Raw genomic sequence first — 16,273 nt, 5'->3', positions numbered from 1 at the left:
TTGACCAAATTAAAAAGCCAAAAGCCAGTGAAAAAGCCATTTATCAAACATGGCCAAGTAACTTATTTGATAGTTGAATAATTGATATCACATCCACCTTATTTAAAAGTGATTCTATATTTGATTACAAGTTACGTACTCTTAAGAAGAAAAGGTCAAAATTATAGATTGATTGGGCTTCATTTCAATTTGAGAGTATTCAAGTCCCCTAAAAGTCCCGATCCAATGCCAATACATCTATACAAATATATTAAAAAGCGTACGAAAACAAGAAACTGTGCCACGCGGCGTTCTCCCTAGGGAGTTTTAGTTCATGTAAGGGAGTTTTAGTTCATGTAATCCATGTACAATAAAAAAATTAAGAAATTGCAGAGTATAGGGTTTGATTTCGAGACCTTAAATACATATACTAAAGTTTTAACCACTATGTTAAGTTGTATTTAGTGTTATTATTATAAAGTATTATGTTAATAAATGAATTTTTTTCTTACCCGGGGCATAACCCGGGCCTAATAACTAGTTATATAACAAAAAGTATCTTAATTTGACTAATTTACTTAATCAAATTGCCAAAATTCCTTCAAATAAGACTACGTCTCGTTCTTTTGGACTTAATTTCAGTTTCGTGGGTGGGAGTGGAATGAAAGTATAAATTAGGAAGTTCTTCAACACCCAAAAACCCTGCGCACCATTATTTTATAGCGAGAAAACTCTCACAGTAGGGTGCGTCACCGCAGAACAACATGGCAATAGAGAAGAACAAAGTGGAAGAAGAAGCATGCATGATTCGCTTCTACAAGATTGTTCTTAGTTGGGATTATTTTCGCATTCTTCAACATTCTAAGGCAACTTCTTCTTATTCTTATTATTAATTCTGTTATCTTAATTAATATCTAACTTTACATCTTTTCTAATCTCTGCAATTTTATACGCACAATGTTTATGCAACACTTGATTGATCAAGTCAATTTTTTCTGCCAATCAATTACCCAATAAATTTGATGTTATGTTGAAATTTTTTCATCAAGCATAAAGTTTATTACTTTATTTCCTCAGTATGTTAATATGAACTATAAAAAATACTGTATTTCTTGTTGTAATTATGAATTTGTGATTGTTATTTGTTTCTTTTTATTTTGGGTGTTTGATGAGCAGAAATCTAGCAGAGATATAAAAAAGGGTAGTGATTCTGGTCTAAAGGAAGTGAAGGATACATTTAAAGATATTGATGATTACCTTTCAACATTTGAGCCTCTTCTTTTTGAAGAAGTTAAAGCACAAATTTCCCAAGCAAAGAATGAGGAAGAGGGTATTTTTTTTTTTTATAAATATAATCTCTATTAATAAGTGGTTTTGTTTTAATTGATCTTTAGAATTTGTTCTGCATATGTGAGTTGTATCTTGTGAATAAACCAGGGACATCGGTGCACGAGCAAAAGATGTGTTTAGTGAAGGAATGTAGTGACTCTGAAGGGTTTTACTTCCCGGTGGTACTTTACAGGGCGGATGAGGGGGAGTCGATTTCTCAAAACGAGCTTTTGCTACTTTCGAAAGAGAAGGTACTAGGTTTTCGGCTGAGTATATGGTTTTTATGAATAGCATTTAGTTGATGGTTTATTGGATTCCACATTGTTGATCTAATGTGGCTAAATAATTTGTTTCACAGTTTGAAAAAGATAAGTTTCCTAGTACATATGCATTTGCATTGGTGGAGCATCGTCAGTACGATTCTCTTAGACTCAGGATGTTTTTACAAGGTGAGGTTAAGGGAATTGATATTCATCATACGGAGCCTTGCGTGAGACTTGTCAATATGCGTTCACGCCTCAGTGAGGAGAAGACTTTTTTTTACATTTCAAAGGTAATAGATATTAGATTTTTGCTATCAAAATGCTGTTCATCCATCTTCAGTTTTTTTTTTTTTTGTTAATGGGCCACTAGAAAAGAAATGAATAGACGACATAAGCCTGCGACAAACGTAAGCTGGTCCAGGCCTACTTTCTAACCAAGTTTCTACCTAAAAGTCGGAGCTGAATCGAAGTGCAATTAACTTCCGAATACTCTTTTGCTTAAGTATGTGTAGTACTTCCTCCGTCTATATTCACTTGCTACATTTCCATTTTGGGAAAGCAAACTATCAACTTTGACCCTTTTTTTTATTATTTGTATAAGTAAAACATAGTCATGTGTGGTCTTGTTAGATTCGTCTTGATGTGTAGATTCATAATAACAAATATATATAATTTTTAATGAATGGAATAAGAAATATTTAAGGTTAAAAAACGTCTTGTGTGCAAAAACAAATGTAGTAAGTGAACAAAGATGGCGGGAGTACTTTGCTTCACCAATTTTGAGATGAGTGGCTTGTTAATTGGCTCTTAATTAGGTCATAATCTGTTATTTGCCACCTTGAACCGGTGTCGTCCAGGTCTTCTGCAGTATGATTTTCTGTTGTGTCAGGACTAGTTTGCCAGTTTGAGTTGTTTGGTACACAGACAAATGGTGAAATGTGGGAAGTGGAACTTCCTAGGAATTTCTACTTCCCCCAAATGTAAACCCCCTCTAGATAAGTAGAAATTCCTATAAAAAGTTATTTCCTTCATTGCTAACCAAACAACTTTGGGAAATTCCCATGAATTTGATATGAAATTTAATTCCCATGAATTTAATCTTCATGGGAGCTTCTACTTCTTATGTCAACCAAACGACCACATTATGTAAATACCATCTGATTCACTTATGCCAATTCAATGTCTTTAATAGTTGAACCCGTAGATAGCATATACTACTCTACCTGATGTATCTAGGCTTTGTTCTTTCCAATTGAAACATTTATTTGTTCCCACAGAAATAAAAATCTTATTTAAACTTGTACTTATCTCTTACATGAACTTGTTGATCCTTATTTGAACTCAACAGCAATTATACATTTTCTAAGATGAAAGTAAACACCTAAACCAGCAAAAGATGTTGAAAGTGCTATTGTACAGGAAACTTGAAATCTTTTAAATTAATCGTCATTCTTTATTAGTGAAGTTTTGTCAGGTTGGTTTTTGATTTTATTTTTTTAGAGGTTACTAATGGTTACCACAGGTCTGCAGTTTATCAACTATTTTCCGCGAATTCGTTGCCATGCGATCAATTGGCTCTCTTAACTTCAGGGACGTAATTTTGAGGGGTGCTGATAGTACTGCTAATACTACCACTCTTGCCTGGGAGATTCCTGGGAAGTTGATGGAATCTATTGAAAGTAATCATAATGAGTCTCAACTGGAGGCTATTCGTGTGAGTATTTTTGAATTCCTATTGCTGTTTTTGATGGAATATATTAATGTTTCTGTTCGGATGTATTAATTGTTCATTGTCTACTAGATAATTCCAAATCCTCCCTGATTTAGTTCCTTCTTGAATTTTGCATATTCTACTTTCACAGTGAAATCTGATCTGAATTTGGTTGCTAATTTTCAGGCAGGATTGTCACGAAAATCTTTTGTCCTGATACAGGTATTGTTTTGCCTCTGAAACTCAATATGCAGTCATTTTTGCCAATATCTTTTAGGTGCTACACTATTATGCTACTTGATTCTGAACACGGAAGTATGACACATGTAAATTGTATATTATGTGTACATAATGACTGAGAGGTGATTAATAGCTACATAACTTGCCACTATTTAAGGAAAAAAAATGTCAGATAGATTTCCATATCAAACCAATCAAGCCTTTCTTCCCTGCTAGTGTAATGGGGTAGTGGATAGAATTAAGGGTTTAGGTCCAGAGCATCATGCTTTTGTTTTTGGTGTAGAAAGAGATAAATGGATTTGCCTCAACTTCTTTTAAAGCAAATGCGAGTGATTTATATGCAATTTCCAAAAGGATAAGGCTTGAGGGAAGAAGCTTTAGCGAGACATAACTTTATATGCTAATATATGGTACATGTGGTTGGATTACGAAGACTCCTGAAATTATTAGGTGTTCAGAGAGTTTCTATGAGGTTAAACTTGAGATTCTATAGGATGACTTTTTGACCAATGCCATTATATGAATGTTGTCATTTGGGATCCATATCAAGAAGTTGGGTGTAGTAGGAGAGATGCATATGTTAGCGATGGATGTGTGGGAACATCCTAAGACATAACATTGAAGATGGAATTGGTGATAGGTTGGAGTTGTAGATATCAACGATTTTGGTAGAAGATGCAATGGTAAAGAAAGTAGAGAGATGAGATATGATGATGTCAAAAGCATACGAGGGAGATAAAGATGATTTGGATGGAGGGAGTTAGAAATGATATGAAGAAAATGGGTTTAAAGGAGCATATATCTCTATATGGAAAGGAATGAAGGAAGATGATATTATTGGACAACCATAGGTGACAATTTCTTGGGTCTTGCAGCTGATACATCTTTTGGGGTTCACATTTGGCATTGTTATTGTTGTTATTGCTATTGTTGTGGGCCTTGTGGCTGGAGAAATACACAAGGTATGTATGATGAATTTGTAAAGCGCATTTCATTTGGGATAGGGTCTTTCTCTTGCAAAGTATGCTGGTTTGGTTTAAAATGCTAGTCTTGGAGAAAATCATGAGATTGATAAATCCTAATTGCTTTAAAGTCTAGCCTCTGGACTCATAATTATTATCTTATGGTAGAATTTTTTTATTGCTTGTGTGGACCTCAGGGGTACTAATCCTCTTTTAGGTGAATGCTGGATCTGAAACTTTTTTTTTTGGGATGCTGATTAGTGTAATATTGAGTCCTGTGGGAAGTGGATCCTATTTGAAACAAGCTTTGCGTCCGGAAGCTTCTTTCCGATGTTGTTGAGCTTTCTTATTTATCATTGAGGATATTTTTGCATATGGTATACTTTTCACCCAAGAGCTTGTTGGATAGTTGGAGATGGTGAAGCAAGCAAGGCCAAGGAGGGAGAAGAAGCGAGCTAAGCTGCCCGGGCGGGTAAGTTAAAGCTCCGGCGGGCGGAGTTGAGCACCATGCTACTGCCTTTGAGGCAGTTTGGTTGGCATACCCCCCACTTGGGTGGGCGATTCTTCGAGCCTGCCCGGGCATGTGTTTTTTAACAATTTAAGTTTAAATCGTGGCCCTTGGATTGCTTTTAGTCCTAGGAGTATAAATACCTATAATTTGGGTTTAGAGAGTGTATCGCACAACTTCAGTGTTCAAACTTTGAATATCATCTTTTCTAGGGTTCTAGGAGAAAGAGTGAGTTTGTGGGAATGTTGTATGTTCACCATTGATAATCCATTAATTCCATAGTGCAAGTTTGTGGGTTTTTCTCCCGGAACTCGGGTTTCCCACGTTAATCTTGGTGTGTTCTTTCTTGTTTTCTCTCTCTTTGCATTACTTGGTTGTTATTTCAATTTCATATTTCTTCTTGGAAAAATTTGCCAAAGAAAACCTTTTAAAAGTTCAATTTTGCGAAAAAAAAAACTTTTAAAGCATTCTTTGCAAAAACAAACCAAAAACTTAATTTTTTTTGCAAGATGAACCTATTTTCATTTTTCGATGTGTTTTTTGAGATGCATAGGGGTTACCCTTCTATTTTCTTTTAACCCCTATTTCCATTAACTGCAACGCCATCCCTATGCATCTCAAAAACCGCATTGTAAAATGGAAATAGGTTTCATCTTGCAAAACAAATTAAGTTTGTGGTTGCTTTTGCAAAGTATGCTTTGAAAGTTTTTTTTTCGCAAAATTGAACTTTTAAAAGGTTTTTTTTACAAATTTTCCTTCTTGATTAGTGTTGATTATTGCACAAACTAGTTAGCACTTGTTTCTAAATCCAATAGAGCTTGGTACAGGGTGTTTTTTTCTTTCTTTTTTGCATCTTTATAATTCTGCAAGATGAAGGTTCCTAGATTGGAATCATGCTTACATTATCTTTAGACAAACAAAAAACCTTGAATAAATATATTTTCTCCGTTTGTTTTTAGTTGCAACTTGCAATGCTTTGACTTTTGTACTATTTATAAGCTAACTTTTCCCTTGTTAGTTTTGCTAATATACATAAATATGTATTGCTATGGGAGATGTCGTTGGAATTTCTCAATCTAATCTAATACCAACTTTTATGATTTTTTATTAGTAAATAGTTGAAGATATTAATGGTTAAAGTTGTGTATCGGAGTGCTTGAAAGTCAAACCGTCTTGACTAAAAAGAAATTGAGGAAGTACTGTCTTTCAAGGGGGAAGAATGACTCCATTTCCAGTATTAGCCTATAAGGTGCTCTTGATAGTGAAAAGCTATCTGGGTGATGCCGTCTCTGTTGTTGATGATCACTGAAAATATGACACATATCAGCTCCAGGTATAATGTACTTCCTCTGCCCACAAATAAACATCATGTATACTATGTCCACGGATAAACGTTCCAACCCTCTCACTCATGTGATATGGGCCCCTCAACTATCTCTCTCTCTCTCTCTCTCTCCCACTCTCACCTCATATTTCATTCGAAACAGGTCTCCCCCGCCAACTCTCTCTCGTTTGTCAACTTTTCAATTCACACTTTCACATTATTTACCAAAAAAAATCTACACTCTCTTACGTACTCTTAATTTGTGTGTCCAAGGCTAAGATGACGATCATTTATTGATGGAGGGAGTATCCACTATAAACTATCCTTTTCTTTTCTTTTCTGTTTGGGTGGGAAATACTGGGAATTATACACTGTCTTACTGTATAGTAACTTAGTAAGTTCAGCTTTAAGCTGGAATTGTTGCATATCATTGATGTCTCCAAAAAAAAAAAAAAAAAGGTGGTGGCTCTTGTTAGAAAGTTGATTAGAGGTACCTCAATGAACTTTTGCCCAAATCTCATGGCTCAAGAGAATTTTTGTAGAAATCAACTCTAAATATTGCATAATTAAAATGTTAAGACGATGCTTTGGTTGCGGTAGGAGGCTCTTCACTCCAGGTTATAAGTATCAAAGTCATTGTGCTTCTTGATTGAGTAGTTTAGTACGTCCCTACAGCTTCTTAATTAATTTTTAATATACCACTGTTATTGTGACTTCAGATTATAGATAATCTAATGAGAGCTAGCGAGTTGAAGCAATAGCCAGAGATTAGGAGGTGCGTTTTAGACAAAAAGACAGCTTTTCAAACTTCCTTTTGAGTATTAATTGATCAAACCTCAGATGGCTCTTGCCATTCTGAACAAACATAGGATTGATTCTTCATTATTTGTTCTGTTAAATAGTGTCTTTTTTGATTTGTTGATATTGGTTTTTGTTTCATATGTTATTTGCCTTTAATTTTCTGTTTTACTTCTTGATGTATGGGCCTATGGGGTGGAGGGAGGGAAGGTGGGACTCTCTCCTTTATCTTTGAGCAGGATCACTCTTATTTGTTATATACTTCATGTATATCATTGTTTATATATTGTTATTCCTGGAAGGCTGCAATCTGATTGATTGTTAATTTTAGGGTCCTCCAGGGACTGGAAAAACACAAACTATCCTTGGACTTCTTAATGCTATTCTGCATTCTGTTCCAGCAAGAATGCATGTAAAGTGAGTATTTTGAAACTATCCCCAACATCATCTCATGGATTATTATGCAGACTGCATAGCTGTTCCAAAATGGAGGATGTATTCTTACTACTACGTTGTTCAATTTCCTTGTGCAGGGATAAAATGCGTGACATGAAGCGAGGTCCAGAATTACCTATGGGGGAGAAGTATGTTATGCCTGTTTCTCATTTAAGCATCTCCTACTTGGTCTTTAAATTAAAAGGATGGTATGGTGTTAGTTAAGAACAGACCTACTTATGTCTTGCACCATCTTACAGAATGTCTGTCTTGTTTGATGCATGAAGTCATGCATATAGCTATCCACGTTGAGATCCTTTCAGATGATGGTTGTTGTGGGGTGCGTTCTGTAGCTATTATATAAGTTTATAGATACAACAAAGAGACTTGGGATAAATGTAAAATTTGTTATTGCATGAAGGCCTGGTTGTTCTTATGATACCAATCTCAATATTTTTATGTAATTCAGGTGTCATCATTGGCGACTAGCTTCCCCATGGATGACTAAGGTCAATCCAAGAGACGAAATTATGCCGGTTGATGGTGACGATGGGTTTTTCCCAACCAGTGGAAATGAATTGGTATATACTAATTCTCTGCTGCTGTGATGATTATCTTGGGATTTGTGTCTTCTGAACAGTTTGTATGGTGCAGAAACCAGAAGTGGTAAATTCTAGTCGTAAATATCGTGTTCGTGTGCTGGTTTGTGCACCATCAAATTCTGCCCTTGATGAGATTGTGCTGCGAGTTTTAAATACAGGTATATACTTTTCCTTTTGTCAAATACTATTTCTGTTCCACATCATAAGAGGAGATAGACGGATGTAAGACACACTATCAGGATCTCTGTTTCGGGTCCTCTTTTGGATAAATTTTGTCACAGTGAGATGAGGGTTTGAGAGCCTTATTGATTTATGGAGTCGATAAATTAGCTTGTTTGATTATTTACCTCATTGAGTATTAGATGAATTCAATGTGTACAATTGGTTCAACATGCATAGATATGTAGACGCTGGCTTTAGCATTGAGCTACCTGGATGTCTCGCAACTCAGGGGTTTCTTTTTATTATTGCCTATAAGCTAGCTGTAATTCTTGTGACATTAGCTGATGGACTCTAAGATTGAATGTGGTGACCTTGATAAATTTTATCTGATGAAGGCAACTCTTATAATAATATGTTTTTCAACATCTGCAGGGGTTCGTGATGAAAATAACCGTGCTTACAATCCTAAGATTGTACGCATCGGTCTTAAGGCCCATCATTCAGTACAAGCAGTCTCAATGGATTATCTGGTATGCCTATCTGATGTTTGTTGTGCTATCTTTATTCTTTCGCGAACAAAATGTTATCTGGCTTTTCTTGGGGTGGGAATGATGATATTGTGACTTGTTTGGAGGAATTGTACGCGTTCTCTCCTCTTGTGACCGATGAAGATCACCTTCCAGATTTTCATCAATAAAGCTTCTTTTTAAGGTTTAGACTTCTTGGAGGACCACTGTAAATGAAATACAACCTGTAATTAAGCTTGCAACTGTAAAGGCCATGTACATAATCTTATTGTGATCCTGTATCGTGTGTAGTTCTCGACCTTGACATTGGCTATTATCTTTTGCATTATGAAGGGGTTTGCAATTTATGGAATAATTGTTTTTGTATCGGAGGTGAATTCGTATTACTTGTGTGGAATAGCCGAAGGAAACTCATCAAATTTCTTACAATGTGCTTTGTTATTAACTTCTGATTGGCCTTGCTAAAATATGACTTTTTTTTAGCTTTGACTGTTAACATTAGTAAGGCCCGCCTATCTTGGGGGAAGGGGATAATTTTACAGCGATTTCTAAGAAGCTAAAGCATCATCTAAAATTGAAAATAAGTGTGAGGTTTCTGAGTGTATTACTTGTGTTAGTGTTGCTAAGTTGTATTTCCATGTATTTTGTGTTCCTCTTTGAGGTTCTATCACAAAGTGGTGCTAATGCAACTGATTTCTCTTTGAAGGTAGAGCAAAAGCTAGCTGGCCTGGAGGGCCATCTGGATAGGCAGAAGCAAGGAGGCGCTGGAAGTGATAGGGATAGCATCCGTGCATCAATTTTGGATGAAGCTGTGATTGTATGTAGTTAGTCATTATACTGGAAATTTTATCGTGGTGTCTTTTCACTAAATACTTGTCTATCTTAGGTTTTCTCAACTCTCAGCTTCAGTGGATCAACTATTTTCTCTAAATTGAACCGTGGTTTTGACATTGTTATTATAGACGAAGCTGCTCAAGCGGTAAGTGTTTTAGCTAATGAATTATTTTTTATTTTTCTTGCGAATATATCAAGCCGTAATTTAATGTTATTATAATTGCCAAATGTTCCCTTGATTTATGTCTATTTTCTAAATGCTTGGAGAAGAAAGTTGACCAAGTATATTTGAAGTAATACATTTTCTGTTTATCTTCCAAAAAGTTAGAAGGTTTGTAATTTGTTACTTTCCTCCAACAAAAAATACGTATAGTTAGAGTAGCTGAGTAGGTAGGTTTTAAAAATTCTCCCAGTGTTTGTGTGTGCTTGTAGCTCCATATGTGTTGGCTTCTTTGACTTTCTTTCCCATTCATATTTGCATCTGTCTTCTAACCTGTTGATTCAGTAATTTTTATTTTCTGCAAACAGGTGGAACCTGCAACGCTTGTGCCACTGTCAACTGGATGTAAACAAGTATTTTTGGTAAATTTTACACTACAATATGTTTTAATTTTATAAAATCTTATTTATGATCAAGGTTGTGCTCCCAACTTTACATTCTAGCACTAATTCTTTGTGAAATTAAGGCTATGAACCATGGGGGATATCCCCCCTTTTCTGAGTTAAAGATCTTAAATTGACTCGACAGAGTTCATATATTAAGGTTTGACATGTCAGCCCATAAAAAATTAGAAGTGCAACTGAGCACGTGTGAGTATTAAATGTAAAATAGGACAATTTCGTTCTGGTATAATCATTTTGAGAATCTATTACTCCCTCCGTCCCTTAATAGAGTGCCCATTTCTCCAATGCACGTTTGCCAATGCACGTTTTGTATCGTTAATATCTTTAATTTCATATTAGTAAAAATTATAAAAGTTTGATTTTCTTAATGTACATAATGAGACGAATCAAACAAGACCCACATGACTATGTTTTTTCTTATATATTAGAAATATTTTTTGAGGGCTTTCTTTACCTTTGAATAGTGTCCAAAAAAGAAATGGGCACTCTATTAAGGGACGGAGGGAGTACATGAAGAATGTTTTGTTGTGGTATAATCTTTTTGAGAAGCTATTGCAGTAAATGTAAAATAGGACATTTTGTTGTGGTATAATCTTTTTGAGAATCTATTACATGAAGAATATTTTTTTTTTTCAAAACTTATACTAAATCCTAGTTATTTTCTCTTGCCTGACACCCATCATTTTATTTTAATTAGGCTCATCTGAAAATGATAAGGATTGGCATACAAATACAATCTGAGTGCATCATAGATAAATATAGCAAAATAAATTAGGGATTTTCTAACAAGTGCCCATGGGTGGGTGGGTTCTTGTTAACTAGATTAGATTCTACTGAATGCATTAATACAGTAAATAAGGAAATAAGCGTATCATATCTGATAAATTTTAAATATATGAAACAATGTAACTTCCCCTTTGCGTTCATAATTCCCTTTTTCAAGTTAATTTCTGTATGGTTTTTTGATTAAGAATGCGGCAAAGCCGCCATATAGAATATAATTATACCTTGCAAATGCACATGGAAACTCGTTAGACTAACATAATTGATCATATTTGTGCAAGCTCTAGTAGCAATAGGAACTAGGGATGGGCAATTAGGCTTGCCTTGAAGTGCTGAATGGTGGCAGGCTCTTCTTCTGTTTTTTTTTTTTTAAACAAGGAGTAAGAGATAGGGAATCAGATATCACATCTGTTAAGTGTTAAGTGTACTCAACAAATGTGCAACTTCCTTGGAAATGGGGTTTGTGTGGCTGCAAGTTTACAAGTTGCCTGCCATTATCTTATCAGGTTGGTGATCCAGTTCAATTACCAGCTACTGTGATTTCCCCTGTGGCTGAAAAGCTGGGGTAAGAATCTTAAATCTTACTTCATTGTAATGGGTCATGTTAGAATCTGCATGACTTATTTTGACTGCTGCTTTTCTCATGTGTCCCCCATAGATATGGCATGAGCTTGTTCAAAAGATTCCAGAGAGCTGGATATCCAGTGTTGATGCTCAAGACACAATATCGTATGCATCCAGAGGTACATTTATGAACTTTCTTGTCTTATGTAATACTTTTTCTGACATCTAGGTTTGATGCAAATTATTGTAATTGCTGCTAAAGTCAAAGCTATCAGATTGGGTTAAGAATCTTACAGAACAGATAGTCTTGAGAGAAGATTAGTTTTCCCTTATAATACATATGTTTTGTGTTCTGATTTCTGAACTTTGATTTGTATTCCTTTAGAGTGTTTGATTCTTAGACTTGAAACTTAGAGGAACTTTGCCTTGAATCTTTGATTGATTTATGTCATTACTATCATCAACAATAATACATGTGTATTCACTAAATAGATACGAAACTTTCCTTCTCGAGAATTTTATGATGATGCACTGGAAGATGGTGCTGATGTTGAAGAGCAGACAAAGCGTGGTTGGCATGATTATCGCTGTTTCCGTCCTTTTTGCTTCTTTGATGTACAAGATGGAACAGAATCACAGCCTGCAGGAAATGGATCATGGGTAAATGTAGACGAGGTTGAGTTTGCACTCCTCATGTATCAGAAATTGGTGGCGAAATACCCGGAGCTCAAGTCAAGCTCCAGAGTTGCTATCATCTCCCCTTACAGGCTTCAAGTCAAGCTCTTCCGTCAACGATTCCGAGAAATATTTGGGATTGATTCAGAAAAAGTAGTAGATATAAATACTGTTGATGGTTTTCAGGTATGTAATCTAGATAGTTCTATTCTTGGTTTCAGATTGTGCAATTTATATGCCGTTTGCAATGTTTAGTATGCCTCTGGCTATTTACATGTCGGTCGGTTGCAGAAATGAAAAGCAAGAAAGACCAAATAAAGCGATAATATTCGAATAGTAACTGACAGAAATCAGTGATCACTCTAGTGGCCCATTTGGTACAAGGTTACAACTAGGCTCTTTGGCAACGAATTAATTTTTAGTGAATGTCCCACTCATAACGATCACTGTGAAAACCATCTCAAATTGTTAGTGAAATCAATGGTGAAACTGAAAAACACCCTCCATCCCAATTCCCACCTCAGACAATGTTGCTCAAAGATTAAGGAAGGTGAAAAAGTAGAGAGGAAAAAGTGGGTGGGTGTGGGTCTCAACTAGGGAGAAAATTTCCGAGAGGAAAAAGTTGGTAATATGTTTACTTTGTGGTGCGAATCCTTTATTCGCAAATGATAACCCTAGTTGGGCGGAGCAGTATCTGGATGGTGGTAATGCATTATTATGTACATTGATATCTCATTTAAATTTACACTCAAACACATACCACGTGGCCTAAGCGTATGACCTTGTATCAAATGACCATCATTGTCTCTTGGACCAAGCATGATACATCACAGTGGTAGCCGCTTTTACCTTGTCAGATGCAGTAGTGTTAGCCAGCTTGCAGAAGCTTACCGACTCATACTACCAAGTATTAGTTAGGTCTAGGTGTCTAGGATTACTAATGCTAAGAGTCCATATCTAAAATCTGGAAATTCACAGCTGATGGTAGAAACTTGCCAAGTTGCCCTCCTTATGTTTTACTTCAAAATTTAAACATAATTAGGGCTCTGTGCAAACTTCGCAATTGTCGAAAGAAAAAATTTCTGGATACTTCTCCTAAGGGTGCGTTTTCTTCACCTTATCTTAAAAGAACTTCTCTGATCTTATTTGAACTTAAGTTATCTGTACTTATCTAGACTTATTGGAACTTATTAAAACTTATTTTATAAGGTGTTAAGACTAATTGAAACTTATCTGAACTTCGTCGAACTAATCTGAACTTGTGAGAGCTAAAACTTTTTTTTTTTTAACTGAGGCAAAGAGAATGCACCCTAAATGGTATGCTATGGGAAGATTAGAATGTCAGTGCACCCACAACCTGACTTTCATGTAAATTGGTTACATGCAACTCGGACACATATGGATCCTAGAGTCATCCTCTTATTTTGGTTGTATGAAATCTGTTCCTTCAGTTAGAGAGTGCATATGTGCTTTCTTTGATCTAGTGTGTGTTTGGGATGGTAAATCTCCCTATAGGTAGTGACTGCCTTGTGTTGCTTACATCTCTTGCTTTCACTGCTACTGGCTATCATTTCAGACTATGTATAATGTTAAAACTTGTTGTAGGGACGGGAAAAAGATGTTGCAATATTCTCTTGTGTTAGGGCAAGCAAAGATAGGGGTATAGGATTCGTTGCTGATTTTCGGCGTATGAACGTCGGTATCACCAGAGCTCGTTCATGCATTCTGGTAGGCTTATCACATTGTCTTTTTTGACAACTTTCTTGTCGTAGTTTTTTCCTCTAAATTGCATAATTTATAGGTTGTGGGCTCTGCATCAACACTAAAGAGGGACAAACACTGGAGCAACCTCGTAGAAGCTGCTGAGAAAAATAACTCCCTTTTTAAGGTAAATATTGTATTTTATTGCACTGTATACAGACCATGTATCTCTGTATCTGTTTTTTTTTTAGGGGTTATTCTAGTCTGGCCCTCGATTTTGATTTTACATTTTGCTGATGCTAGACATATTCTAGCCTAATTATAATTGGACTCTTCGTTTTACGGTTTTACCTAAAGTACCCATGTTGGTTACTCAACACCCTGACATAGGTAACAGGGTAAGGACACTTCGAAACCTCATTTTGGGTCAAAATAATGGATGTCTTACATTATATAGCCAAGTAAGACGACAAAACATGAGCCTATGTGCGAAATGAGTACCCGGTTCCGGAAAAAATATAGCTATTCTTAATACCATTAGTAAATGATAATGATGAGGTTGTTTCCACTAGTTTGAGTGACTTAATGTGATCTAGCAGCCTCTATTAGTGGTCCTTCTAGTGGACTAACAAAATGTATATAGGGGATTCTTTTTTTATATACTTAAACATGAATAGTTTCATAAATTTCTGTAGATACTCCAGAATATGATGCGTTTATCTTCAAATTCCTCTTACTGCTCACTTGATCTCCTTCTTTTGTCCGGGTGCTGTAAGATTATACTCCCTCCATCCCTTTTGAAGTTCCCAATTGCTTTTTCCGAAGTTAAACTTTGACCATCATTTCAAACCAATATATAAGAAAAAGTGGTCATGTGAGGTTCTGTTAGATTCGTCTCATTTCGTACCGATAAGGTATCAACTTTTTATTTTTATAATAAATGATTAAAAATATGAAACAATCAAAGATATGTCTTGGAGATTGTGCAAATAGCAATGAAAAGTCTATCAAAAGACGGAGAGAGTATAATGTTTTGAAATGTAATAATCAATGTCTATATCATTATTATGGCAGATAAGCAAGCCTTATGCATCATTCTTTAGCGATGAAAGCTTGAAGTCCATGGAAGTGGAAGTTGAGCCTCCTGATTTTGATGAAGAAATGCTGCCATATGTATCTTTATATAATGATGCTGACAACTCTGTGCAAGCGGTAGATGATTATGAAGATGGAGGCTTTGGTGACGCCGGTGGTGACGATTAGTAGTAGCAGAACCGATATACAACTACCATACTAGACAGTGCTAGTTTGTGTATTACAGACTACTAGTTAAAAGATGGAAATGGTCCGGGTTGTCCAAGCCTACCCAGCTCACTTTAGTTCGACCCACCCAGTGACCACCTCTACATCACTTATTAAGCTGTCCTGCAAGGAATGGCCTAGTGATAGTGCCATCGTTGTGCAAACTCCGGCCCGAGTCAGGCTTCGGAAGGCAGTTCACGGGATAGAGGCCGGTAGGGAAGAGGTATTTTTGAGGGTTGTGAGATTAAAATCGATCTTTCTGACTCCGACCACTAAGTTTATACCGTTTTGAAGATTGGTATTTCATTCATTTAAATCACTTAATTTCTTTTTCTGAAAATAATATTACAATGAAATCTTATAAGTAATTTTTAACAGATATTTGGATCCAATATCTGAAGTTGTAAATAAATATAAAGTACTATTTCTGCTTTAGGTTGTAAGAGAAAATCTTTGAGGTTGATATATGTAGAAACTTTTTTTTGGTAAGTACAATAATTATGCTTACCAAATGATGCAACTTACTAATTTTGCTGAATATGATGTGATTATATCTGGTTTATATTTTACATTGTTGACAACATATACTTGTCATTCCGACTACATAGGACTACTGTGCTCGTTTTTCTTCGGATTTAGTCAACTTAGTGTTAGTCGTATGCTACTCCTTCAAGAATAAATTTAGATCATCACTTGTTTTCTAATATTTTCTAGTAAGAAATTTTGAAAGATATTGTTTTGCTTTTTGATGGCCAAATTGGAAAAATATTGTTAAGATTTATTCGTTTCGCGTGAAGTTCTTTTCGCGTTTGCTCTATTTCGAATTAGGTATATGTTTTTCCCTTTTCATCTTACCTTGTCCGACTTGTTGGTCTTATGATTTTACACTTTTTTGTAACTCCATAAAAGAAAATCACATCTTTTATTTTATATTAAAGATAAAGATGATC

The 16,273-nt window shown here is 35.6% G+C and overlaps 1 protein-coding gene across 2 annotated transcripts; it reads left to right on the top strand.

Moving 5' to 3' along the window:
• The first annotated feature begins 669 nt into the window (after positions 1-669).
• LOC104887916 (probable helicase MAGATAMA 3) lies at positions 670-15,812 on the top strand. Of its 2 annotated transcripts, XM_010672694.4 has the most exons (20): positions 670-845; positions 1,156-1,309; positions 1,417-1,559; positions 1,667-1,861; positions 3,094-3,285; positions 3,469-3,504; positions 7,446-7,531; positions 7,648-7,698; positions 8,019-8,130; positions 8,204-8,309; positions 8,746-8,843; positions 9,547-9,657; positions 9,727-9,819; positions 10,203-10,256; positions 11,588-11,646; positions 11,740-11,824; positions 12,138-12,506; positions 13,926-14,048; positions 14,122-14,208; positions 15,096-15,812. In XM_010672694.4, exons 1-20 carry the CDS (start codon positions 744-746, stop codon positions 15,282-15,284), a joined length of 2,445 nt encoding a protein of 814 aa, XP_010670996.2. In that variant the 5' UTR covers positions 670-743; the 3' UTR covers positions 15,285-15,812. The 2 variants fall into 2 exon arrangements, with proteins under 2 accessions (XP_010670996.2, XP_057249441.1); XM_057393458.1 differs by lacking the exon at positions 1,156-1,309 and having other exon boundaries at positions 704-845.
• Positions 15,813-16,273: the final 461 nt, after the last annotated feature.

This window comes from Beta vulgaris, chromosome 3 (assembly GCF_026745355.1).
Source record: "Beta vulgaris subsp. vulgaris cultivar EL10 chromosome 3, EL10.2, whole genome shotgun sequence".
Taxonomy (NCBI): Eukaryota; Viridiplantae; Streptophyta; class Magnoliopsida; order Caryophyllales; family Amaranthaceae; genus Beta; species Beta vulgaris.
Note: the sequence above shows the minus strand (reverse complement) of the source record. Positions and strands in the feature narration are given on the sequence as shown.

Bases quoted from the DNA above. Each gene is read 5' to 3' on its own strand.
- LOC104887916 (XM_010672694.4), top strand. From the start codon at position 744: ATGGCAATAGAGAAGAACAAAGTGGAAGAAGAAGCATGCATGATTCGC. The intron at 9,820-10,202 runs GTAAGTGTTTTA...TTCTGCAAACAG, and splicing joins TAGACGAAGCTGCTCAAGCG to GTGGAACCTGCAACGCTTGT. The intron at 12,507-13,925 runs GTATGTAATCTA...AACTTGTTGTAG, and splicing joins ATACTGTTGATGGTTTTCAG to GGACGGGAAAAAGATGTTGC.